Genomic DNA, 22,636 nt, shown 5'->3' on the forward strand with positions numbered 1-22,636 from the left:
CTTTATACATTCTTTATTGAAGAGAATATGTAGTTGTTATTTACTTATCCTATTTTTAATTTTCAACAAAGCACTAAACTCCTTAACAGTCTGGTAAGGCAAAATATTATACATGTATTCTAGACATCACCAAAGTGCGGAGGCAATCTACAGTTATGTGAAATATATAAGTAAAAACTTCAGCAGCCAAGATTGCTTATTATAATTTTATTTTTGATGACTGATTTCAGCAAACGTAAGTTGCCATCATCAGAGGTGTAAAGAATATAGATTGTAAATTACAAGCATAATCAGATCGGATATAATAATGTGGGGTAAATATTTTCACAAAATGGATATATACAACATACCTCATGCAAAGACACCTCAGTACATCACCATCACTTGTACAATACATTTATCAAATTGTAACATGTAGTTCCAGGAACACAAAGAAAGCGTTACATCAGGATGTCAATAACAAAACAAGTTTTACATAAAATATCATGCACATTGCACTGACTGCACAAGCTCATGTTCACCCAACAGATGAAAGGAGACTGAGGACATGTCAAACCAAAGATCTTACAAATTATCAGCAGGTGGGACTGTAGTAGCGAATATACAGATGTACGATTCTAAAATACAAAGCATAAGAACAAAGTTACATCAAAGGAGCCAATAAACAATGTAATATATAAATTTTTGTATGTAATTACACAACACATGGAATCCAACCTAACATATAGTGGAATAACAAGGTTACTTTTTTAAAAATTTGTTAAAATTAAAATGCTTATAACATATTAAGAGAATGATTGTATTTCTATTGCCTAAAGAGTAAAAATAGTTGTAAGGCAAGTAATGTGTGGAAAATAGACCGCCAGAGAACAAGCATACAGAAGATCACTCAGTGTCTAGTAGATAATAATACAGAAACACTGAGTGAAGTAGAAGTCATAATGTATGTAGGTAACAAAGGAGAACAATTAAAATACTGCAATCTTAAAATACTACGTACTAACCGCAATACTAGAGACCTATATCAGTGTGACACAAGGTTCTCACTAGGTGCTAACAGCTTGCTTGGTCCACACAAACTGTAGGTGTTAATGTAACATGTATACATATAATTTGAAATACAGGGTGTACCAAAAAGAATCATCTGATTTGGCACATCTGTATTTCTGAAACTAATAAACATATAAAATGAATTTTGTTTTTTGATGAACAAGATACTCAAAAAGCTTTTTTTTTTTCATACCATCAACTGGGGTTACTTTGGGCCAGTTTTTCATGTTTTCACTTGCAATTAATAAAACATATAATAAATGGATTTTCAACATCAAAATTGAATTTTAACTAATTAACAAAGTATAAAGAAGTAAACTGTATCAAATTTTTTAAATAAATTCTTTGTTTTTTTTCACTATTTTTTAAATGTTGGAACAAAGTAACTCCTGCTCAGGCCCACTTTCGTCCACTCACTTACTTTAATGCAAACTGAACACAAATCATGTGTGAGACTATTGTAACACCTTGCACGACAATCAGGTAATGAAATGACAATACAAAGTATAAAAAAAAATTACTTATTTAAATGCCTATGAAGAGAACAGAATTTTAGATTTGATTTCTAAAACATGAAAAACTTTTATTTTTGTTCTACACATTTTTTTAATGCTAATTTCTTACACGAATTCAAAATCAGCCATCTCAGGAACATTAAAGTGTCCTTGGGAGGGTTGAATTTTTTATTCATGCCAGTCCACTCATAAACAAGAATATCCTTTTTGTCGGGCCGCTTCCAGGACTTTTTGGTCTTGCTCATACAGTCTACTGTAGGGCCTAACTCTCCCCCATTAGGCAGTTTTGTTATCAAACCTGAATAGTGCTTTCCTTCATACACACATCAAAATAAGTTTTACATCACCTCGGTTCCGAGAGTTCCGGAACCTGTACAGAAAATTGTAATAGAGATCAACATAAACTTATTGCTCATAAAAACCATATTGTACCACCATACAGTGAGACCAGATTGCTGTACACACTGGTAGCTCTAATACTGAGCAGCAAGTCCTCTTGCACTGACGCATGCCTGTATTCAACGTGGCATACTATCCATAAGTTCATCAAGGCACTGTTGGTCTAGATTGTCCCACTCTTCAACAGTGATTCGGTGTAGATCCTTCAGAGAGGGTGGTGGGTCACATTGTTGATAATCAGCCCTTTTCAATCTATCCCAGGCATTTTTGATAGGGTTCATGTCTGGAGAACATGCTGGCCACTCTACTCGAGCGATGTCGTTATCCTGAAGGAAGTCATTCACAAGATGTGCACGGGGGCACGAATTGTCGCCCGTGAAGATGATTGCATCACCAATATGCAGTCGATATGGTTGCACTATCAGTCAGACGATGGCATTCATGTACTGTACAGCCATTATCACGCCTTTCATGACTACCAGCGGTGCACGTCGGCCCCAAATTATGCCACTCCAAAACAGCAGGGAACCTCTACCTTGCTGCACTTGCTGGACAGTGTGTCTAAGGCGTTCAGCCTGACCAGGTGACTCCAAACATGTCTTTGACAATTGTCTGGTTGAAGAGAATGTGATGCCAATCCTGAAAGGTCCATTCGGCATGTTGTTGGGCCCATCTGCACCACTCTGCCTGCTGTAGTGGTTGCAAAGGTGGACCTTGTCATTGACATCGGGAGTGAAGATGCGCATCATGCAGCCTATTGCGCACAGTTTGAGTCATAACACAACGTCCTGTGGCTGCACAAAAAGGATTATTCAACATGGTGATGTTGCTGTCAGGGTTCCTCTGAGCCATAAGCTGTAGGTAGCGGTCATCCACTGCAGTAGTAAACATCACTCCGAGAAGCCTGGACACTTCCTTTGTTGAGAGCCCTTCCTGGCACAAAGTAACAATGCAGACATGATCAAACTGTGGTATTGACTGCCTAGGCGTTGTTGAACTACAGACAACATGAGCCTTGTACCTCCTTACTGGTGGAATGACTTGAACTGATCAGCTGTCAGAGCCCCTCCGTCTAATAGGCACTGCCCATGCATGGTTGTTTACTCATTGGGTGGTTTTAGTGACATCTATTAACAGAGGGACTGTGTCTGTGATGTAATATCCACAGTCAACGTCTATCTTCAGGAGATCTGGGAACCAGGATGATACAAAACTTCTTTTCATGTATGTATTGGACAATAACAAAGTCACCTTCTTTCAAGTTACGTTTTAATGATTCTAGGTCCAGTGCCAGTGATTTTTCCTTGATAGGCTTGATGGTATCAACTTCTTCATTGAAATCTTCAGATTCACTTCCAGTTAAAGGTGTGAGCCATCATCAGAAGCACTGTCATCGTGAAGACTGAAAGAACTAGAGTTATCTTATTCGCTTGCTAGTTCTGGCTTTCTATGCTGGGCCATTTTTTTTGGTTTAGGTGTGAAGTTGATGCGCCATCAAAGTACATTTCATTTTCGCTTGACTCATCAAACAACTTTGAACAAAAACTTTTTCCACCTGGAACATCCAACTTCTTATGTTTCTGAGTTGGCCTAGTACTTTTTCTCACAGCCTTCCTTTTTTCTGCAAGGTGTTGCATGAAACTTTCTCCAGTTAGACTTTTCAGAGGGTTGTTTAAGTTACTTTGTTGAGGCAAGCGTTCCAGTACTCTGGTTCTGTCAAAAGGTATGACACCTGTTTTTTTTTTTAAAAAAAAAAAAAAAAAAGCAGATATCACATTTTCCTTCTTCCCTACATACAGTTAGGAAATTGATCCTTGGGCAAGGCTGTCATTGACATGCTTTTTTTTTCTCCATGAAGTCAATATCTTACACCACTCCCTTTTCATATGGCCATAGTCAGCGATGTTCAACGGTTGGGTGACATGTGTCGAGTTCAGTGATAGACACACAAACTTTACTTCATTATCCTCATAAGCTTTTACAATTTCTAGGTTGATATGGGCACTTAAGATGTCCCCAATCATAACCTTGACACCAAGCAGCTTTTTCAACTGAAGAATTAAGGTGGTCATAAACCAGTCTTCGAATGTCCCCAAATCAAACCACTCACTTTCTGTTCTGTTGTACCTGCATCCCACAGGATCACCTTCAGTCTGTGTAGACCATAAATGCTTAGACTTATACACCATGTAGGGTGGTAACATCTCTCCACGGCCACTTCCACAAAACATTAAAGAAGTACAAGACTTTGTTGACTACATTATGCATTCAACATACTTCTGCCCCCTTTTACAAATGGTCTCAATTGCTCCAGGGTTATGTTGCAGGTTTGTCTCGTCATAATTCCATACGTTCTCATCTGGAACATTATTGAAAACAGTTTGTATGTTGCCAAAATAATCATGGACTACCGTTTCTTCAATAACCACCCTTACTTATTTAATGTTGCTAGCTGTACGCATCGTTAACTTAGGGTGATGTTTTCTAAATGGAGCTGCCCAATCGGAACATGGAAAGTTGTTTTTCAAACTCTTTAAAGTATGCCCCTGTTTTTCAAGATAGTATTTTATGGAGTATCTTAAATAAAGATCAGTGGTAGGAAATCCAAATGTAGCTTACTTGTCAATATGAACCTCATAGGCTTGATCTTCTTCTTGATTGACAACTGTAGGATGGCCATGTTTCTTTGCACGTAGGCCTACCGATACCAGTAACCCATAGGTTTTAAGCTTATTTATTATTGTGCTTCTAGGTGCATTGTGATACTGTCTTGCACTTCGTTGTGTTCTTACTCCACTTCGTATATCCCTCAAACAAGCTTCCAAGGTGTCAGCATTATAATCAATGTACTTCCTTGAACCTGGCTTTCTCTTGCAGGTTCTTGTAATTCTGCAATCAGCAACAGGAACAAAAACAACAAAAATAATATTTCACAACAGTAACGTATACAACAATGTTAGTAAAAATATTTTTGTTTCAATTTCGAAACAAAAAATGTATTTGTGAATTGATGGGGCTACTTTAGTTCAAATTAGGCCTGATACAAAGTTTTTAGGTGACATTTACAACAAGTTAAACATGTACTGTTTAAAAAGAAAAGAATAAGGAAAAACAATTATCACACATACCTAACAGATTACAGAAGATGATATTTAGACACTTACCTTATTTTTATCTTGTTACCGAATTTGTCCACAATGAAAAGTTTGGAGGTAAACAAATCACACATCAAAACAAAGGCTTACAAAAATTCCAGTGTTGCCAATGGTGAAAATTTTAAATTGCCCAAAACTATTAAAATACCCTCAAGTAGGTTATAAAATAGATTTTAAAACAAAAAATACCAATATATCTCGTTTTGTTTGTTAAGCACAAAAGTTTAAAACTTCTTTTTGGTGTTGGACCAAAGTAGCTCCCCAAGGACCAAAGAAGCCCCAGTGGACGGTACCTTTTCATAGGTATTACTATACCCCTCTTGATTTTCAAGGCATATGTGAATGTGGTATTCAAATTGTTCCCACACTGTAGTGACCTCCGACTGGTCCTTTGGTGCAGAGCAGAGTGGAGGGTCTGAATCAGACGCTCAGGCAGTTCTGTGACAATATACGCTGCAGATTCCTTGACTTTCGCCATTGGGTGGTGGGTTTCTGGGTTCCACTTAATAGGTCAGGAGTCCACTACACACAGGAGGCGGCTGCACGAGTAGCAGGGGCTGTGTGGAAGGGACTGGGTGGTTTTTTAGGTTAGAGGGTGTCAGGGAACTACAGAAGGGGCGTCCGTCCAAAAGTGGGCAGGTAAAACACAGTAAGGTCTGTGTGGAAGGGACTGGGCAGTTTTTTAGGTTAGAGGGTGTCAGGGAACCACAGAAGGGGCGTCCGTCCAAAAGTGGGCAGGTAAACTACAGTAAGGTAGTTGTAAAAACAATTGGTAGGTAAATTGTCATAGCTGTATTGGGAAAGAACCAGAGCTCCAAGCCCTAATAGAAATCACTGAAGCTCAAATAGTTGTAGGTACAGAGAGCTGACTAAAGCCGGAAATAAGTTCAGCCAAAATTTTTTCAAACAATCTAACAGTGTTCAAAAAGGATAGATTAAATACAGTTGGTGGTGGAGTATTTATTGCAGTCAGAGGTAGTTTGCCTTGTAGCGAAACTGAAGAAGATAGTTCGTGTGAAATAGTATGGGTAGAGGTTATACCTCATAATCGGACTAAACTATTAATTGGATCATTTTACCAACCCCCAGACTCAGAAGATATAGTTGCTGAACAGTCAAAGAAAACTTGAGTCTCATTTCAAATAAGTACCTCGCTCATACAATTATAGTCAGTGGTGACTTCAATCTACCCTCAATATGCTGCAAAAATTATGTGTTTAAAGCCAGCTGCAGGCATAAAATGTCATCTGAAATTGTACTGAATGCTTTCTCAGAAAATTATTTTGAACAGTTAGTTCATGAGCCCACTCGAAGTGTAAATAGTTGCGAAAGCATACTTGACCTTTTAGCAGTAAATAATCCTGGACAAATAGTGAGTATTGTGACGAATACAGGGATTAGCGACCACAAGGCAGTTGCTGCTAGGCTGAATACTGTAACACCTACAACCAGCAAAAAGAAACACAAAGTATAAGTATTTTAAAAAAGCTGATAAAAATGCTCTTAACACCTTTTTAAGAGACAGTCTTCACCCATTCCTATCTGATCATATAAGTGTAGAAGAGTTGTGGAATGTTTTCAAAGAGATAGTATCAACAGCAGTTGAGAGATATATACCACATAAATTAATAAGTGGTGGTACTGATCCCCCATGATACACAAAAGGGGTCAGATTGTTGCAGAAGCAACGAAAAAAGCATGCCAAATTTAAAAGAACACAAAATCCCCAAGATTGGCAAAGTTTTACAGAAGTACGAAATATAGCGCTTACTTCAATGCGAGATGTGTTTAATAATTTCCACAATGAAATTCTGTCTCAAAATCTGGCAGAGAACCCAAAGAGATTCTTGTCATACATAAAGCACACCAGTGGCAAGATGCAATCAATACCTTCACTGCGCGATAACAACAGTGGAGTCACTGATAACAGTGCCACTAAAGCAGAGTAATTAAACACGGTTTTCCGAAACTCCTTCACCAAAGAAGACAAAGTAAATATTCCTGAATTCCAATTGAGAACAAGTGCCAAGATGAGAAACATAGAAGTAGATATCCTTGGTGTAACAAAGCAGCTTAAATCACTTAATGAAGGCAAGGCCTCCGGTCCAGATTGTATACCTGTCAGATTCCTCTCAGAGTATGCTGAGAAAATAGCTCCATATTTAGCAATTAAATACAACCACTCACTCACCTAAAGATCCGTACCTAAAGATTGGAAAATTGCTCAAGCCACACCAATACCCAAAAAAGGGAAGTAGGATTAATCCGCTGAATTACAGGCCTATATCACTAACGTCGATTTGCAGTAGGGTTTTAGAACGTATACTGTATTCCAACATTATGAAGTACCTCGAAGAAAACGATTTATTGACACATAGTCAGCACAGATTTAGAAAATATCGTTCTTGTGAAACACAAGTAGCTCTTTATACTCAGGAAGTAATAAATGTTATCGACAGGGGATGTCAAATTGATTCCATATTTTTAGATTTCCAGAAGGCTTTCGACACTGTTCCTCACAAGCGTCTTCTAACTAAACTGTTTGCCTACGGAGTTTTGCCTCAGTAGTGCGACTGGATTCATGATTTCCTGTCAGAAAGGTCACAGTTCATAGTAATAGACAGAAAGGCATCGAGTAAAACAGAAGTAATATCCGGCGTTCCCCAAGGAAGTGTTATAGGCCCTCTGTTGTTCCTGATCTATATTAATGACTTAGGAAACAATCTGAGTAGCCGTCTTAGATTGTTTGCAGATGATGCTGTCATTTACCATGTTGCAAAGTCATCAGATGATCAAAACGACTTGCAAAATGACTTAGATAAGATATCTGTATGGTGTGAAAAGTGGCAATTGACCCTGAATAAAGAAAAGTGTGAAGTTATTCACATGAGTAGTAAAAGAAATCAGCTAAATTTCGATCACGCGACAAGTCACACAAACCTGAGGGCTGTAAATTCAACTAAATACTTAGGGATTACAATTACAAATAACCTAAATTGGAACGATCACACAGATAGTATTGTGGGTAGAGCAAACCAAAGACTGATATTCATTGGCAGAACACTTATAAGGTGCAACAGGTCTACTAAGAAGACTGCTTACACCACGCTTGTCCGCCCCATCCTGGAGTATTGCTGTGCGGTGTGGGATCCGCATCAGGTGGGACTAACGGATGACATCGAAAAAGTACAAACAAGGGCAGCTAGTTTCGTATTATCACGAAATAGGGGAGATAGTATCACAGACATGACACGTGGATTGGAGTGGCAATCATTAAAACAAAGGCATTTTTTGTTGCGATGGGATCTTCTCATGATATTTCAGTCACCAGCTTTCTCCTCTGATTGTGAAAACTTTGTGTTGCCACCCACCTACATAGGGAGAAATGATCATCACAATAAAATAAGAGAAATCAGGGCTCACACAGAAAAATTTAAGTGCTCGTTTTTCCCGTGTGCCATTCGTTTGGAACGGTAGAGAGAGAGCTTGAAGGTGGTTCATTGAACCCTCTACCAGGCACTTTATTGTGAATAGCAAAGTAATCACATAGATATAGATGTAGATGTGCAGCTTTCACAGCTTCTGTTATGCAATGTCTCAGTTCATTCATTGTTGTTGGTGATGGGGGCACATAAACAGAGCCTATCCTAAACCCCCACAAGAAATAATCAGATGCAATCAGGTCCGGTGATGTTGGAGGCCAGTAACGTAAGGCTGAATAATTTGGTCCAGTGCGACCAATTCATTGTTCAGTAATCCTTTAATTTAAAAATTCCTGCACTTCCAGAAGCCAGTGCCCCATCCTGTTGATAAATGAAGTTGTTTCAATTAGTCTCCAACTGTGGGAAAGGAAAGCTCTCATGCATACTGACATGCACTGCACAAAACGTTGAACAAAAAACACTTTCTGTTGTCCCAATACCATTCTTACTAGAACTGAAGTGGGCACACACTGCTGCTGCCTAGGAGGAACCATGTAAATCTCGAGTGTTTGCCCTTTCCAACAGTACGTTGTTCATGCACATATCTCAAATAATTTAATATTTATGATTTTTTAAATCAGATGATTCTTTTTGATACACCCTGTATAATGATATAAGTGGAATATCAAAGTGCCTATCACATTATATAGATATGATAAAACAAGCAAAAAAGTAGCTCACGGTATAGGTATAAAATATATGTGCTCACTAGCACAAGGAAGGATATCAGTAATGTGAAATATACTAACAACTGGTACAGGATTACAGTGTTCAGGTGATATAATATCAAACGAAGGGAACATATAATACTGTAACAGAAGTATGTAGTACAACACATGTAACATGGTGCTAGAGTTCGAAGTTTGGTGTAATAAGCATATAGTATCATACCAGCAATTACTTAATGAGTTGTTGTTGTTGTGGTCTTCAGTCCTGAGATTGGTTTGATGCAGCTCTCCATGCTACTCTATCCTGTGCAAGCTTCTTCATCTTCCAGCACCTACTGCAGCCTACATCCTTCTGAATCTGCTTAGTGTATTCATCTCTTGGTCTCCCTCTACGATTTTTACCCTCCACGCTGCCCTCCAATACTAAATTGGTGATCCCTTGATGTCTCACATGTCCTACCAACCGATCCCTTCTTCTAGTCAAGTTGTGCCTCTTCTCCCCAATTCTATTCAATACCTCCTCATTAGTTATGTGATCTACCCATCTAATCTTCAGCATTCTTCTATAGCATCACATTTCGAAAGCTTCTATTCTCTTCTTGTCTAAACTATTTATCGTCCATGTTTCACTTCCATACATGGCTACACTCCATACAAATACTTTCAGAAACGACTTCCTGGCATTTAAATCTATACTCGAAGTTAACAAATTTTTCTTCTTCAGAAACGCTTTCCTTTCCAATGCCAGTCTACATTTTATATCCTCTCCACTTCGACCATCATCAGTTATTTTGCTCCCCAAATAGCAAAACTCATTTACTACTTTAAGTGACTCATTTCCTAATCTAATTCCCTCAGCATCACCCGACATAATTCGACTTGCTTATGTTGATGTTCATCTTATACCCTCCTTTCAAGACACTGTCCATTCCGTTCAACTGCTCTTCCAAGTCCTTTGCCGCCTCTGACAGAGTTACAATGTCATCTGCGAACCTCAAAGTTTTTATTTCCTCTCCATGGATTTTAATACGTACTCCGAAGTTTTCTTTTGTTTCCTTTATTGCCTGCTCAATATACAGATTGAATAACATTGGGAATAGGCCACAACCCTGTCTCACTCCCTTTGCGACCACTACTTCCCTTTCATGCCCCTTGACTCTTATAACTGCCATCTGGTTTCTGTACAAATTGCAAATAGCCTTTCGCTCCCTGTATTTTACCTCTGCCACCTTCAAAATTTGAACGAGAGTATTCGAATCAACATTGTCAAAAGCCTTCTCCAAGTCTACAAATGCTAGAAACATAGGTTTGCCTTTCCTTAATCTTTCTTCTAAGATAAGTCATAGGGTCAGTATTGCCTCACGTGTTCCAACATTTCTACGGAATCCAAACTGATCTTCCCCGAGGTCGGCTTCTATCAGTTTTTTCATTCGTCTGTAAAGAATTCGCGTTAGTATTATGCAGCTGTGACTTATTAAACTGATAGTTCGGTAATTTTCACATCTGTCAACACCTGCTTTCTTTGGGATTGGAATCATTATATTCTTCTTGAAGTCTGAGGGTATTTCACCTGTCTCACACATCTTGCTCACAAGATGGTAGAGTTTTGTCAGGACTGGCTCTCCCAAGGCTGTCAGTAGTTCTAATGGAATGTTGTCCATTTCGGGGGCCTTGTTTCCACTCAGGTCTTTCAGTGCTCTGTCAAACTCTTCACGCAGTATCATATCTCCCATTTCATCTTCATCTACATCCTCTTCCATTTCCATAATATTGTCCTCAAGTGCATCGCCCTTGTATAAACCCTCTATATACTCCTTCCACCTTTCTGCTTTCCCTTCTTTGCTTAGAACTGGGTTTCCATCAAAGCTCTTGATATTCATGCAAGTGGTTCTCCTTTCTCCAAAGGTCTCTTTAATTTTCCTGTAGGCAGTATCTATCTTACCCCTAGTGAGATAAGCCTCTACATCCTTACATTTGTCCTCTACCCATCCCTGCATTAGCCATTTTGCACTGTATGTCGATATCATTTTTGAGACAATTGTATTCCTTTTTGACTTAATGAGTTAGTGTATACAAATAATTTGCAATATAGTGATATATGCAGGATACCAAAGTAACTTTTATTATATTATATACACATAGTACAACATAATCATAAAAGATCATCACAGTTCGAAGTGTAGATATCAATTATCACAAGGAAGGACATCAGTAATGTGGAATATACTAACATCCACAGCATTACCGTGTTCAGTTGGTGTAATACTTGAAAAGGGGGATACATAATAGAATTTCAAATGTATGTAATGTGACAGAAGGTGTCACTGCTAGTGTAAGATGGAGCTCTAAGTCTATGTTTGCTGTAATATGCATATGTTATTTATATTAAAAACAAGGAAGAATATCAATAATGTGAAGTATACTGATAACATGTACAATATTACAGTGTTCAAATGACTTAAAATTAAAAAAAAAAAAAAACGTGCAGCCTCATAACAGGTGATCCATCGTACAACACAAGGTCTTGCGGCCAACATAACATGGTGTTTGTGGTCTAGGTTTTAATACAAGAAGCTTGTAGTACGAGAACAGACCATAAGTAATAAGTAGTGTACATAAATAAGTTATTTTGTTGTAGCTATAAATTCGTAGATTTTCTACACTCTAATTTTTTACCTTTAGGAACATTAGGTAAAACTTTTGTGTTACAGTGAATATCTGTAATTCTATGTTTCCTGGCTCAGAGGAGCCCGCCATAAATGGTTGTATTCTTCATTCTTGTGTGCTCCTTGAATCTTGTAAAAAACGAATAACCCATCTGTACCACATAAAAACCACTGCACTCACCACAATTTAATTTGCAAACACCTGTTTTTGTTGTCATTCCGCTTTAGGTTTAGACTTTGGCATATTAGACGTATTAAAAGCAAGAATAACGTCTGATTTCTGAAAATGTCATTCACTCTTTTCAGACGCTTTCCCTCTGTAAGTCATGGATATGTGTTTTAATTTTGGTTTCAGGTTTTTATTCTGATTTGAAGAAATTTTTATTTAGTTTCATTTTCAGTTTTACATGCGTCTTCTCCTAACTCCTGGGAACAGCCATTTACAACAGTATTCTATGTAGTCAATTCCTGCTCTATACCGTACTTTTAACATCCAGCTGTAACTAAAATATTCTATCCATCATTGTATTACAATATGAAATCTTGCAGCACACTGGATGACAAGACGATGCTTAAATAATCATGTTAGTATTTGTGGGAGCCCTAAAAACACTAAAAGCATGCTCACCATTTTGCTTTTTAGGGCTATATCCAAGTAATTTATGGCATTGTCTTTCTATACTTTTTTTAACATCCAATTGTAACTTTAATATCCTATACAGCATTGTATTAAAACATGGAATCTCGTATTTATTTATTTAGTCCTTCAAATCCTATATGTATAGAATATATACAGGGATATTGGACATGGTTAGGTATTTACAAGATAGAATACAGTTTGTATTGCAATCCTAAGGACTAGATATTGAAGTAATTTAGCAAAGATTCATACATATAACAAACATTACAGGCAACATACAAAGTAAAATACTAATAATGCTTTTATATATTACAGGCAACATACAAAGTAGAATACTAATAATGCTTTTATATATTCTGTCAGACTGTAAAAGCAATGATCAATTAAATATGCCTTTACTTCAGCCTTAAAACTACAGAGTTTACCTATTGATTTAATATGGTTAGGTAGATTATTGAAAATCTTTATCCCAGTATGTAGTGTGCCTTTTTGGCACAGTGATGTTCTCACCTGTTTCATACGAAGGTCAGATTTTTGCCTTGTATTGTGTGCATGTATATCTTCATTTTTTAATAAGATATCTGGGTGTCTATCGATATATTGTTTGATGAAAACTGATGTTTCGTAGATAAAAATGCAAGGAAGAGGAAGTACTGACAGTTTTTTGAATATGGGTCTGCACGATTTGGTATTGTTTACCCCTTCAATAATTCTTAGTATTCTATTTTGCATCCTGAAAAGTTTAATATTTGTTGTTGTATTGCCCCAAAAGATTATGCCATATTTAATTACCGAATGCACATAGGAGTAGTATACATTTAACAGGCTGGCTTTGCTGCAACAAGTTTTTAAGATCCGTATCATGTAACAGGTTTTGCTTAGTTTTCTTTGCAAATATTCAATGTGTACCTCCTATTTTGTGTTGTTCTGGAGCCAGAGTCCCAGAAATTTAGTGCTGTCAACACTTTCAAGAACTCTGTCCCTAAGTTCTATTTCTATGTTTGGGTGCTGTCTTCCTTTTACTTTATAGAAGTTCAGTGCTACTGTCTTTTCTTTGTTTATAATTAGCTTGTTGTAGCTGAACCACTGTTCTACACTGTTCATTGTTTGGATAGCGAAGTCTTTAAGTTTTTCTTCTGTTTTATCACTGCAAATTGAAGGGTAGTTTGGCAATACTTGTTGTACATAAGATCATTGACACAGAGGAGAAACAGAATGGGTCCTAATACTGATCCTTGAGGGACGCCATATTTCACATTTTCATATCCTGAATAGTAGTAGCTGATTTTGTTATGGTCAGTATATTGCACTTCAACCACGTGTTTGTGACCACATAGGTATGCCTTGAGCCACTCATTGGATATACCTCTAATTCCTAATTGGTCAAGCTTCTGCAGTAGGGCATTATGGTCAATGACGTCAAAAGCTTTGATAAATCAAGACATATGCCTGTCACAAACACACTTGCATCCAGTTTAGTATAGATTTCATTAAGAAATTCAAATATTGCACTTTCAGTTGAATAGCCTTTCCTGAAGCCATGTTGTGGAGAGAGAATTTTATTTTTATTTAGGAAATCAGACAATCTCTTATAAAAAAAAACTTTTTCTAAAATTTTTGAAAATATAGACAGTATATAATTTGAAACACATTCTGCGTTTCCATTTTTGAACAGTGGTTTCAGTTTTGTTGTTTTTAAGCATGAAGGGAAGGTTCCTGATGCCAGTGAGCTGTTGCACAAGTGTATCAAGGGTTCAGCTAAGGCAAGACAGCATTTTTTAATAATTGCATCTGGTGTTCCATCAATTCCACATGAGTACCCTGTTTTCAAGGTTTTTATAACTGATAAAATTTCTTCAGTATTTGTGGGTGAAAGGAACAAAGATGTAGACACATTTCTCACACTATTGCATGATAGAGGTGATATTTTGTTGTGTTCTTCCAGTCCACTCACCAATTGTTCACTTATGTTTGCAAAATATTTGTTGAAGGTCCCTGCAATTTCTGTTGGGCAAGAAATCATTTGTCCTTCACAAGTTCATATTTTTATATTGTTTAGTTTCACTTGTTGTTTGATTTTTTATAACTTCCCATATAGCTTTAGATTTGTTTTTTGAATTTTCAATGTACTTGTCATTTGCCATTGTTTTAGCTTTCCTTACAACATTTTTGAGGATCCTCTTGTAATTCTTCAGGTACAAATGAAATTCGGGAGGCATGTTCTGTGTCTTTGCTATATCGTGTAATCTTCTTTTCTCTGCACAAGATTCTAATACCTGTTGTAATCCATTTGTTCTTTTTGAAGTTAGGTTGACGTTTTTGTTTTTTTAATGGAAATGCAGTTTCAAAGTATGACATGAAGATTTCCATGAATTTTTCAAACTTTTTGTTAGTATTTTCACAAGTATACACTTCGTACCAAGTTTCTTCACTTAGTCTCTGTACAAAAAGGTTTATTTGTATGTTAGTGAAATTCCTTGCTTCTTTTATAAGTTCCTCTTTCTCTGTTGTTTCACTTGGGGTGTGCAAAGCAATAAACTGTGCATAGTGATCACTGAAGCCAGTATTAAGATTTCCGGCACAGAAATTGTGATTTACATTTGTGTTTATTAATATCTGATCAACTGTTGAGCTAGTTGTTGGTGTAACTCTTGTAGGAGAGCCTATGGTGGCTTTTATGTTATATGTTTCCAGTAGGGTCATCAAGCTTTGCTGGTCTTTTGAGATTTCTTGAAAATCAATATCAAAATCTCCACATATGATCACTGTTTTGTTGAAGTTTTTTATAGTATTTAAAGCTGCTTCTAGTTGATGACAGAAATCATTTAAGTTCCCATCAGGGCTCCTATATACACAGATGATTATTAATTTTAATGCAGAGTTCAACTGCGGATACTTCAAAAACTTTCTCTTCAGCTAACAGTTCCATGGGTTTTATGTTATAATAATCAATGCCACTTTTAACAAATATACATGACCCTCCATGACTGGATGTAATTCTAGAAAACGATGATGAAAGATTGAGGTCTACAAGATTTGTGACTGACATTGCATCTTTAGGCAGCCAGTGTTCAGTTATACACATTACAGAAGTGTTTTTTAGCTCATCAGTACATAAAATTTCAACTTCACTTAATTTGTTTAACAGTGATTGGACATTTTGATGAATCAGCATGAAATTAAAGGATTTGTTAGGCTTTGGCATATTGTTAGACTTTGGCATATTTAACTGATCACTTACCTTTACCTTGTCAATAAAAAATCATTGGGCATTTTGTATATGGTAACTGATTAAAGGTTTTGGTAGCAGCATTATTTAGTCTTTGCAGAGTCAATTTTAATGAAGAGTTGTGATGAAGCAGGTTGACACCCACCCCCCCTATTTAAATTTCCACAAATATTCTTTTCAAAATTCCAGTATTATGTTCATACATTACGCACAAGTTGTGCATATAATCAGAATGGTAAAAAAAAAATTCTCCTCACAAAAGTTTATTATTCAGATATTCAGTTTGTTATCCTGGTTGCAATGAGCTACATAAATATGTCAGAAATGATGGAAATCAAAAGTTATTGCAGTTATCTAGCAATATGGAAAATCTTATAAGTTAATAGGTAATTTTGGAATGAAAGACCACATCCAAGTTAAACAGCTATTTTTCGTCTTTTCAGTAAGGTATTTATATTAAGCTCAACCAAAGTGTCAGTGCCAATTATAGCTAAACTACTTTAAATTTCCATGATCTCTCGACATGCTTTTAATCACCTGATTTTTATTATTACAATGACATCTATATCAATTAGTGCAAGGGTCCTTAATTAAGAATTACCAAATTTTAGCAAACCTGATGGATGCCATGGTCATAAACCTGTGATTCCCATTGCACAGGCATAAATTAGTACTGCATACTTTATAGATGTTGCTCATGAGCAATAATATACAAACGAAATATGACAACAAAATAATGGCCAATAAAAGATTAATCTTCTGACCTACAGAATTTGCAAATTATTATAAATCAACAAAGTTCAGTGATATCCTGGAGTGAGTGTTGTTTATAAGGCTTGTGCCATTTTCAGTCAGACTGCACTCTTGCTCATTCTGTTCCATCTGCTCTTAAGTCTTCATCTGATGTAACTTCAGACTAGCTGGTCTGTTTTTTTTATCATTATTATTATTATTAACCCACCCTCAGGAATCACTTGTGTTGACTCTCCATTCGTTTAATTCAAGACGAGTGAACATGTTTTATAGCTATGAACAACGGACATCAAATTGTGTTTTGGTTCACGGAGTAATATTTGCAGCTACAGTAACCATTCTATTTAATTGCGTGTGAAGCAATGTGGATCACTTCATCTACACTGTATGAAATTTTACTTTTTGAAGAAATAAGAATTATTACATTCCACTTACATCCGTACGAAGTACCTGTGTGTAAACATTATACAGACTGCAAAAAGACCTGGTCATCATTGGTAGCATCTTGAAGACACAATTAAAGATTCATAAACTTCCAATTGTAAACTTAAAAAGAAGCTTCTGGCTATCCATTTTAAGGGTAAGTCCTACAGCAGAAAGTTTCAGGTGGTGATCCTGCAAAACTGCGTAGCTACTAAGATTTCTTCCACAACAGGTAGGTTTCATTATATGACAAGTGTCTTTCTTCTGGTTTTATAATATACAAATAGATACTGAAAATAAAGCAAATTCCTTACAAAATTTGGTCTAAACAATCCAATACAGTTATGGAGATGTAATCGTGTCCATAAGTATTAACTTTTTTAAGACTGTGAAGATTACAGCTTCATTTTATCCATTGTGTTTTCAAACACACCAAATGTTAGTAAAGATGTTTCATATGTAACATTTGAATGCACTACTATGTAAACTGTTCTGTCTTAGTTTATAACATATGGTCTTGTACTTGAATTTAAGTAAACATATAACACACAATATCTAAAAAATGCTCTTGTGGGCAAGCACTTCCTTCCAACAACCCCATGGGTACTGCCATTATCAACTTTTCATTGTGGACACAGTTATATGTGCATAACTATACTGGATTGTTTAGAACAAATTCCATAAGGAATTGTATGCTTTCCTTTGAAAACCCATTGCCTCTTAAATTACCTAAAATACGATTGTGGATGAACACACCGTATTATTCAAATTGCACACTTTTGTACAAATGAAACTTTCTTCCCATATGTTGAATTACTCCAAATATAGTTCCACAGACTATTATTGACTGAAAAGGAGTGTAGTATATAAACCTACGATTTTGTTTTTGTGCAAGACTTGAGGCTAGAGAATGTTTTCTTTCAATTTAAAATTCCATCACAGCGTAAACTCAACATCACTGAAGATTCTTTTTTATTTATTTATTCTTCACAATGTAATAAACTAATCATTGCTTTTTTACCCTTTGATATGGAAGATTGATTTTTTCCTGAACCAAGCCTCAATATTCAACATTGATCTGCAAAAAATGATGTTCAAATAGATATCAGTACTTGTACATATTTTTTTAAATTAAAAAATCAAACTTTGCTCTCGTGTGAACGGCAAATTCACTGCTACCTGGCAAATTTTTATGCACACATGACATAATTACACAATAGGAAATGGACCTGCATTAGGAGAACCCATGTACAACAACGAACACTTCTGAGCTCCGCGAATGACCCACGATCAAACACCAAACAATGCAACAATTCGATACACTTCCTCACCTTTCCTCATGCGTCTCTACAATCATTTCCAAAGCAGTATCCCAAGAGAAAGTTGCAACAAAATTACTCAGTACACATCTTTCCATTACGAGACAGTTCAATTTTCCCCAGTCTCAGAATCCCTCAACTATTCCAGTAAATTCAATTTCTCTCGTATGTTCCAATTTTCTAGAAGTCCTCACTACATTTCAATTCCTATAAAGCTGTGTAAACATTTCCAGGTGGACAGGAAACATAGGAACTAGATAAAGAATGCATGGAATACAACAGTAGACAGATTTAGAAAATGTTATTCCTTTATTAGCATTTGTTTTTATTCATACATTACTTTTTTTTTTTTTTTTTTTGATAAATAGAAAACACTGGAAATACTTCAACCCTCATTATCCTGTTTTCTCGACAAAGGAAATAATCGATATACTAACAACCATCATATACTAAACATCAAGTAATAAAGGATTAAAAATATTGCCATGACACTGCTGACACTTGCCAGTTATTAACAATTCATTGGATTTATGGAGCAATGGGTTTCCCATAATGGAGAAATATGTTTCCCACAGTGCCAATACACAACAAATTACTGTTGTGCAGTGTGATCAATTGAAACATGAAATAATTGCAGACATGAAATAGAGTTGTGGTTATAATACTGAAGGGCTGATAAGAATTTAACACAAAAGGTTTCACAAGATGTTCTAATTTAAGCAAGAAGTATCTAAAATGAGGAAGAAACTGCAGACTGGATTTCAACCAGAGCACTGGTATATAATCTTTATTTCACTTATGCAAAGACTGACTTTGATTACAATAGTTTTATTAATATGTAAGCACAAATTCCATTGAAGACGTTCAGTTTAATGTATTATCCATACAGAAATTCAAGATACTGCACTGTCTCACAAAGTAGTAGAGAAACAGAACTATCATTACCATATCTGATGCAACCAACCAATGTTATAAAAAAAACTATGATTCTATGCTATAATGGTGTTCATACTCTGCACTGAATATTAACAAATGGTAAAGACACCAAAGCAATTAGTTATGTACTTAATATGTGACGTATTTACACAACTCATCAAATGTTCAATGAGAAGAATTTCATAAACTAAACCAAATTCATGTTTGAGCGAGGCATATTATGAATCCATCCTGGTGTTTAACTTCAGATACTCGAGAAAGACACCCTCTCTCAAAATTAATAAATTAAATAAAAAGAATTTAGTAGTTGAGAGTTAAAGTTAATTTTCATTACATGTGAATCAAAAGATAAGACATGAATACAAATTTCCACTTTGGTGCGCTGATAACCTCAGTGTTGAGTGCCCATAAGTCTCTCTCTCTCTGTCTCACACACACACACACACACACACACACACACACACACACACACACACACAGTTTAAGTAACTTATATAAGCTGAAATGAGAACTCTGATGGAAGTGTTTCTCTATTTGGAAGGTGGAACCGACAGAGGAATAATAGAAAGGAAACTGCAAACATTAACAGCCACCTGATGGAATTTTTAATGGGACACTCACACTAGGAACTGCAATGGAAGGTTCACAAGCAACACTAGTAAGTTTATGGCATGGAGGAATGCAACTTTTCAACCACATTAGAGCAATAAGTCCTGTATCAATAATTATAGACCAATTTCACTTGTGCCTATTCTCTCAAAAATAATAGAACATTGCATACTGCAGCAAATATGCATACACCTATCAGACAATAATATATTAAATGATTATCAGTATGGATTCAGGTCAAACTTATCAACAGTCAAAGCAGTTGAAAACCTTATCTCTTTTGTACTAAGCGCATTTGAGTCAGAATTATCTGCTGAAGCCATTCTAATTGACTTGAGTAAGGCTTTAGACTCAGTTAACCACAAATTATTATTAGATAAACTGTGTTGCTATGGAATCAAACACTTGGAACTCTCACTAATTGAATCATACCTCACCAATAGAAAACAAATAGTAAAGCATAATGACCAACAGTCACAGACTTTAAGTATAAAACGAGGTGTTCCTCACGGCTCAGTGCTTGGCACTCTACTATTTATATTGTTTGTAAATGACTTTCCGAATAACTTACCCTGTAAATCTATCCTCTATGCTGATGACACAACATTAGCTAATTCTGGAAAGGATATAAACATATTGAAGGAGGAAAGTGAAGAGTGTCTCAAAATATCTAATATCTGGTTTAAAGCTAATGACTTATCTATGAACCATGAAAAGACTGTCAAGATAATCTTCAGTTTATCAAACAGTAACATGGAGTTATCATCTGTTAAGCTACTAGGAATACACATTGACTCAAAATTAACTTGGGACACACATACAGATTATGTATGTCGAAAGCTATCACGAGTTATCTACCTACTAGCCAAACTACACACGTGTTACACAAGATTTATTGCTTCAGTCATACTATGCCTTCTTTCATTGCCATCTACAATATGGCATTCTTTTATGGGGTAACTCTCCAGGAGCCAAAAAATTTTCACTTGGCAAAAGAAAGCAATTAGACGTTTTTACGGAATCACTGACAACAAGACCTCTTGTAGACCTTATTTTAGAGACTTAAAAATTCTCACAGTCCCATCTCTTTACATATATTGTTGCCTATTAAACATAAAAGAAAACTTAAACAACTACACTATAAGGAAATCAGTTCATCAACACAATACTCAACAAACAAATATGATTGATATACCCACAACCAGACTTAAGAAAACCCAATCTAGCTATGAATACATAGGCATTAAATTATTCAACACTTTACCCGTACAGGCTCAATTGGTTTCAATGGATATTTTCAAAACTAAAACCAAAGTGTAGATGAAGAAAAATATTTTCTACAGTGTAGAAGAATTTCAGAATAGTTGTAAAGATGATCTAATTTATTGATAAACTAAGGCTTACTGTTATGTATAGTTATGGATGTAGAGGCAGCTAGCTGTAAGCTAATAGGGTACAACACTGTCTTTTTTTTCATGTAATATTTTTGTTATATGAAACATAATGTACAAATAGCTATAATACTTCTGACAACATTGATTGCATGTTAATGCTGATAAATTATGGCTTACTGTTATGTATGGATCTAGGTGTAGAGGCTGTTGTAAGCTAATAGTTGACAACATTGCTATATTTTTACTATGTAATATTTTGGTATGTAAAACATAATGTACAAATAGCTGTAACTCTTCTGACGACATCGATTGCATGTTAGTGCTGAAAGATGGATAAAATAAATAAATAATATAACATCACTGATAATAGTTTTGTCACCAATCATAAGAACAAAGAATGTATGAAAAGTGTAGGACCTCCATTTGTCTGGTATAATTCCTAAAGTAAATAAATGCTTTGTTTTCAATTTTTTAGTTTACTTTTGGATATCAATTACCTAGTAAATATTACAATTATTTCAGTTTTCCTGAGTATTATTATTCAGGCAATTTTTCTATAATGTACTGACAGATGTCGCATAGTTAGTTTTGTTGAGGAACATTTATTTTACAAAATAATTTGGTACATAAAACTTCATAGTATTAGGTGCTCTAAAATGTTGATCCTACTTTAAAAAATCTTGCTAGAAAATTGATCTGTACTGATTTAAAGTAGTAAGTTTCCTGATTATAGAGCAGTGCTTAAATTATTCTTCAAAAAATAAGGACCTGATTTATCACCATTTCCAAATCTATATGAATTACTGAGATGAACAAGGAAATAATATCACTAATAAAGATTACATTAACTGTGAAATAAGTATGTATTACAATATCAGTATAAACACACACCAATGTAAGACTACATACAGGACCATAGCAAGTAATGCTCTATATATACTTGCCAATTGCTGCCTATTAACGACAGCAAATTAATATTTTGGTATCAACTATGTTTCAGTATGTTAGGTTTTGATTAATCATTCACAACTGCATTCTTTGTAAAACATTTTTAGAATTCAACTGTTATTGAGTGATGACTTGTTATCCAGGAAGACCTTTCTCATGAACTGTGAAATTTAATGAAATGATGGAAGTCCAGTACTAATTGCACAGTCAATTGTGGAATTTAATTAGGTCATTTCATTACACGTGGGTGACTGCCCCCATATCTCTCTTAAGTGGAGTTTTCTTTATGAGAACCTGGTGAGAGAACTGCATCATCCAAAGAAGTGATAAATAATCAAGCTAATGCAGCACTCAGTGAAAATTTTAGACTGACAATCACAATAAAAGACTGCATACAAATTGGAAGACCCAGAAAGGAATGCATGATTGGAATTATTTTAGTGTGTGTGT

General features: G+C 35.7%; 1 protein-coding gene across 2 annotated transcripts; it reads right to left on the bottom strand.

Moving 5' to 3' along the window:
• Positions 1 to 248: 248 nt before the first annotated feature.
• LOC124802874 lies at positions 249 to 16,449 on the bottom strand. Of its 2 annotated transcripts, none has more exons than XM_047263918.1 (3): positions 16,421 to 16,449; positions 4,584 to 4,853; positions 249 to 617 (listed from the first exon to the last, which is right to left on the bottom strand). In XM_047263918.1, exons 1-3 carry the CDS (start codon positions 16,438 to 16,440, stop codon positions 575 to 577), a joined length of 333 nt encoding a protein of 110 aa, XP_047119874.1. In that variant the 5' UTR covers positions 16,441 to 16,449; the 3' UTR covers positions 249 to 574. The 2 variants fall into 2 exon arrangements, with proteins under 2 accessions (XP_047119874.1, XP_047119875.1); XM_047263919.1 differs by lacking the exon at positions 249 to 617 and adding an exon at positions 3,831 to 4,323.
• Positions 16,450 to 22,636: the final 6,187 nt, after the last annotated feature.

The sequence above is a fragment of the Schistocerca piceifrons genome, chromosome 6, assembly GCF_021461385.2.
Source record: "Schistocerca piceifrons isolate TAMUIC-IGC-003096 chromosome 6, iqSchPice1.1, whole genome shotgun sequence".
In the NCBI taxonomy this organism is placed as follows: Eukaryota; Metazoa; Arthropoda; class Insecta; order Orthoptera; family Acrididae; genus Schistocerca; species Schistocerca piceifrons.

Coding starts and splice junctions, on each gene's coding strand:
- LOC124802874 (XM_047263918.1), bottom strand. CDS start 16,440: ATGACCATGGCATCCATCAG. Junction 4,854..16,420: donor ATGACCATGGCATCCATCAG/GTTTGCTAAAAT, acceptor TGCTGATTGCAG/AATTACAAGAACCTGCAAGA. Junction 618..4,583: donor TATGAGGTTCATATTGACAA/GTAAGCTACATT, acceptor TTTGTATTTTAG/AATCGTACATCTGTATATTC.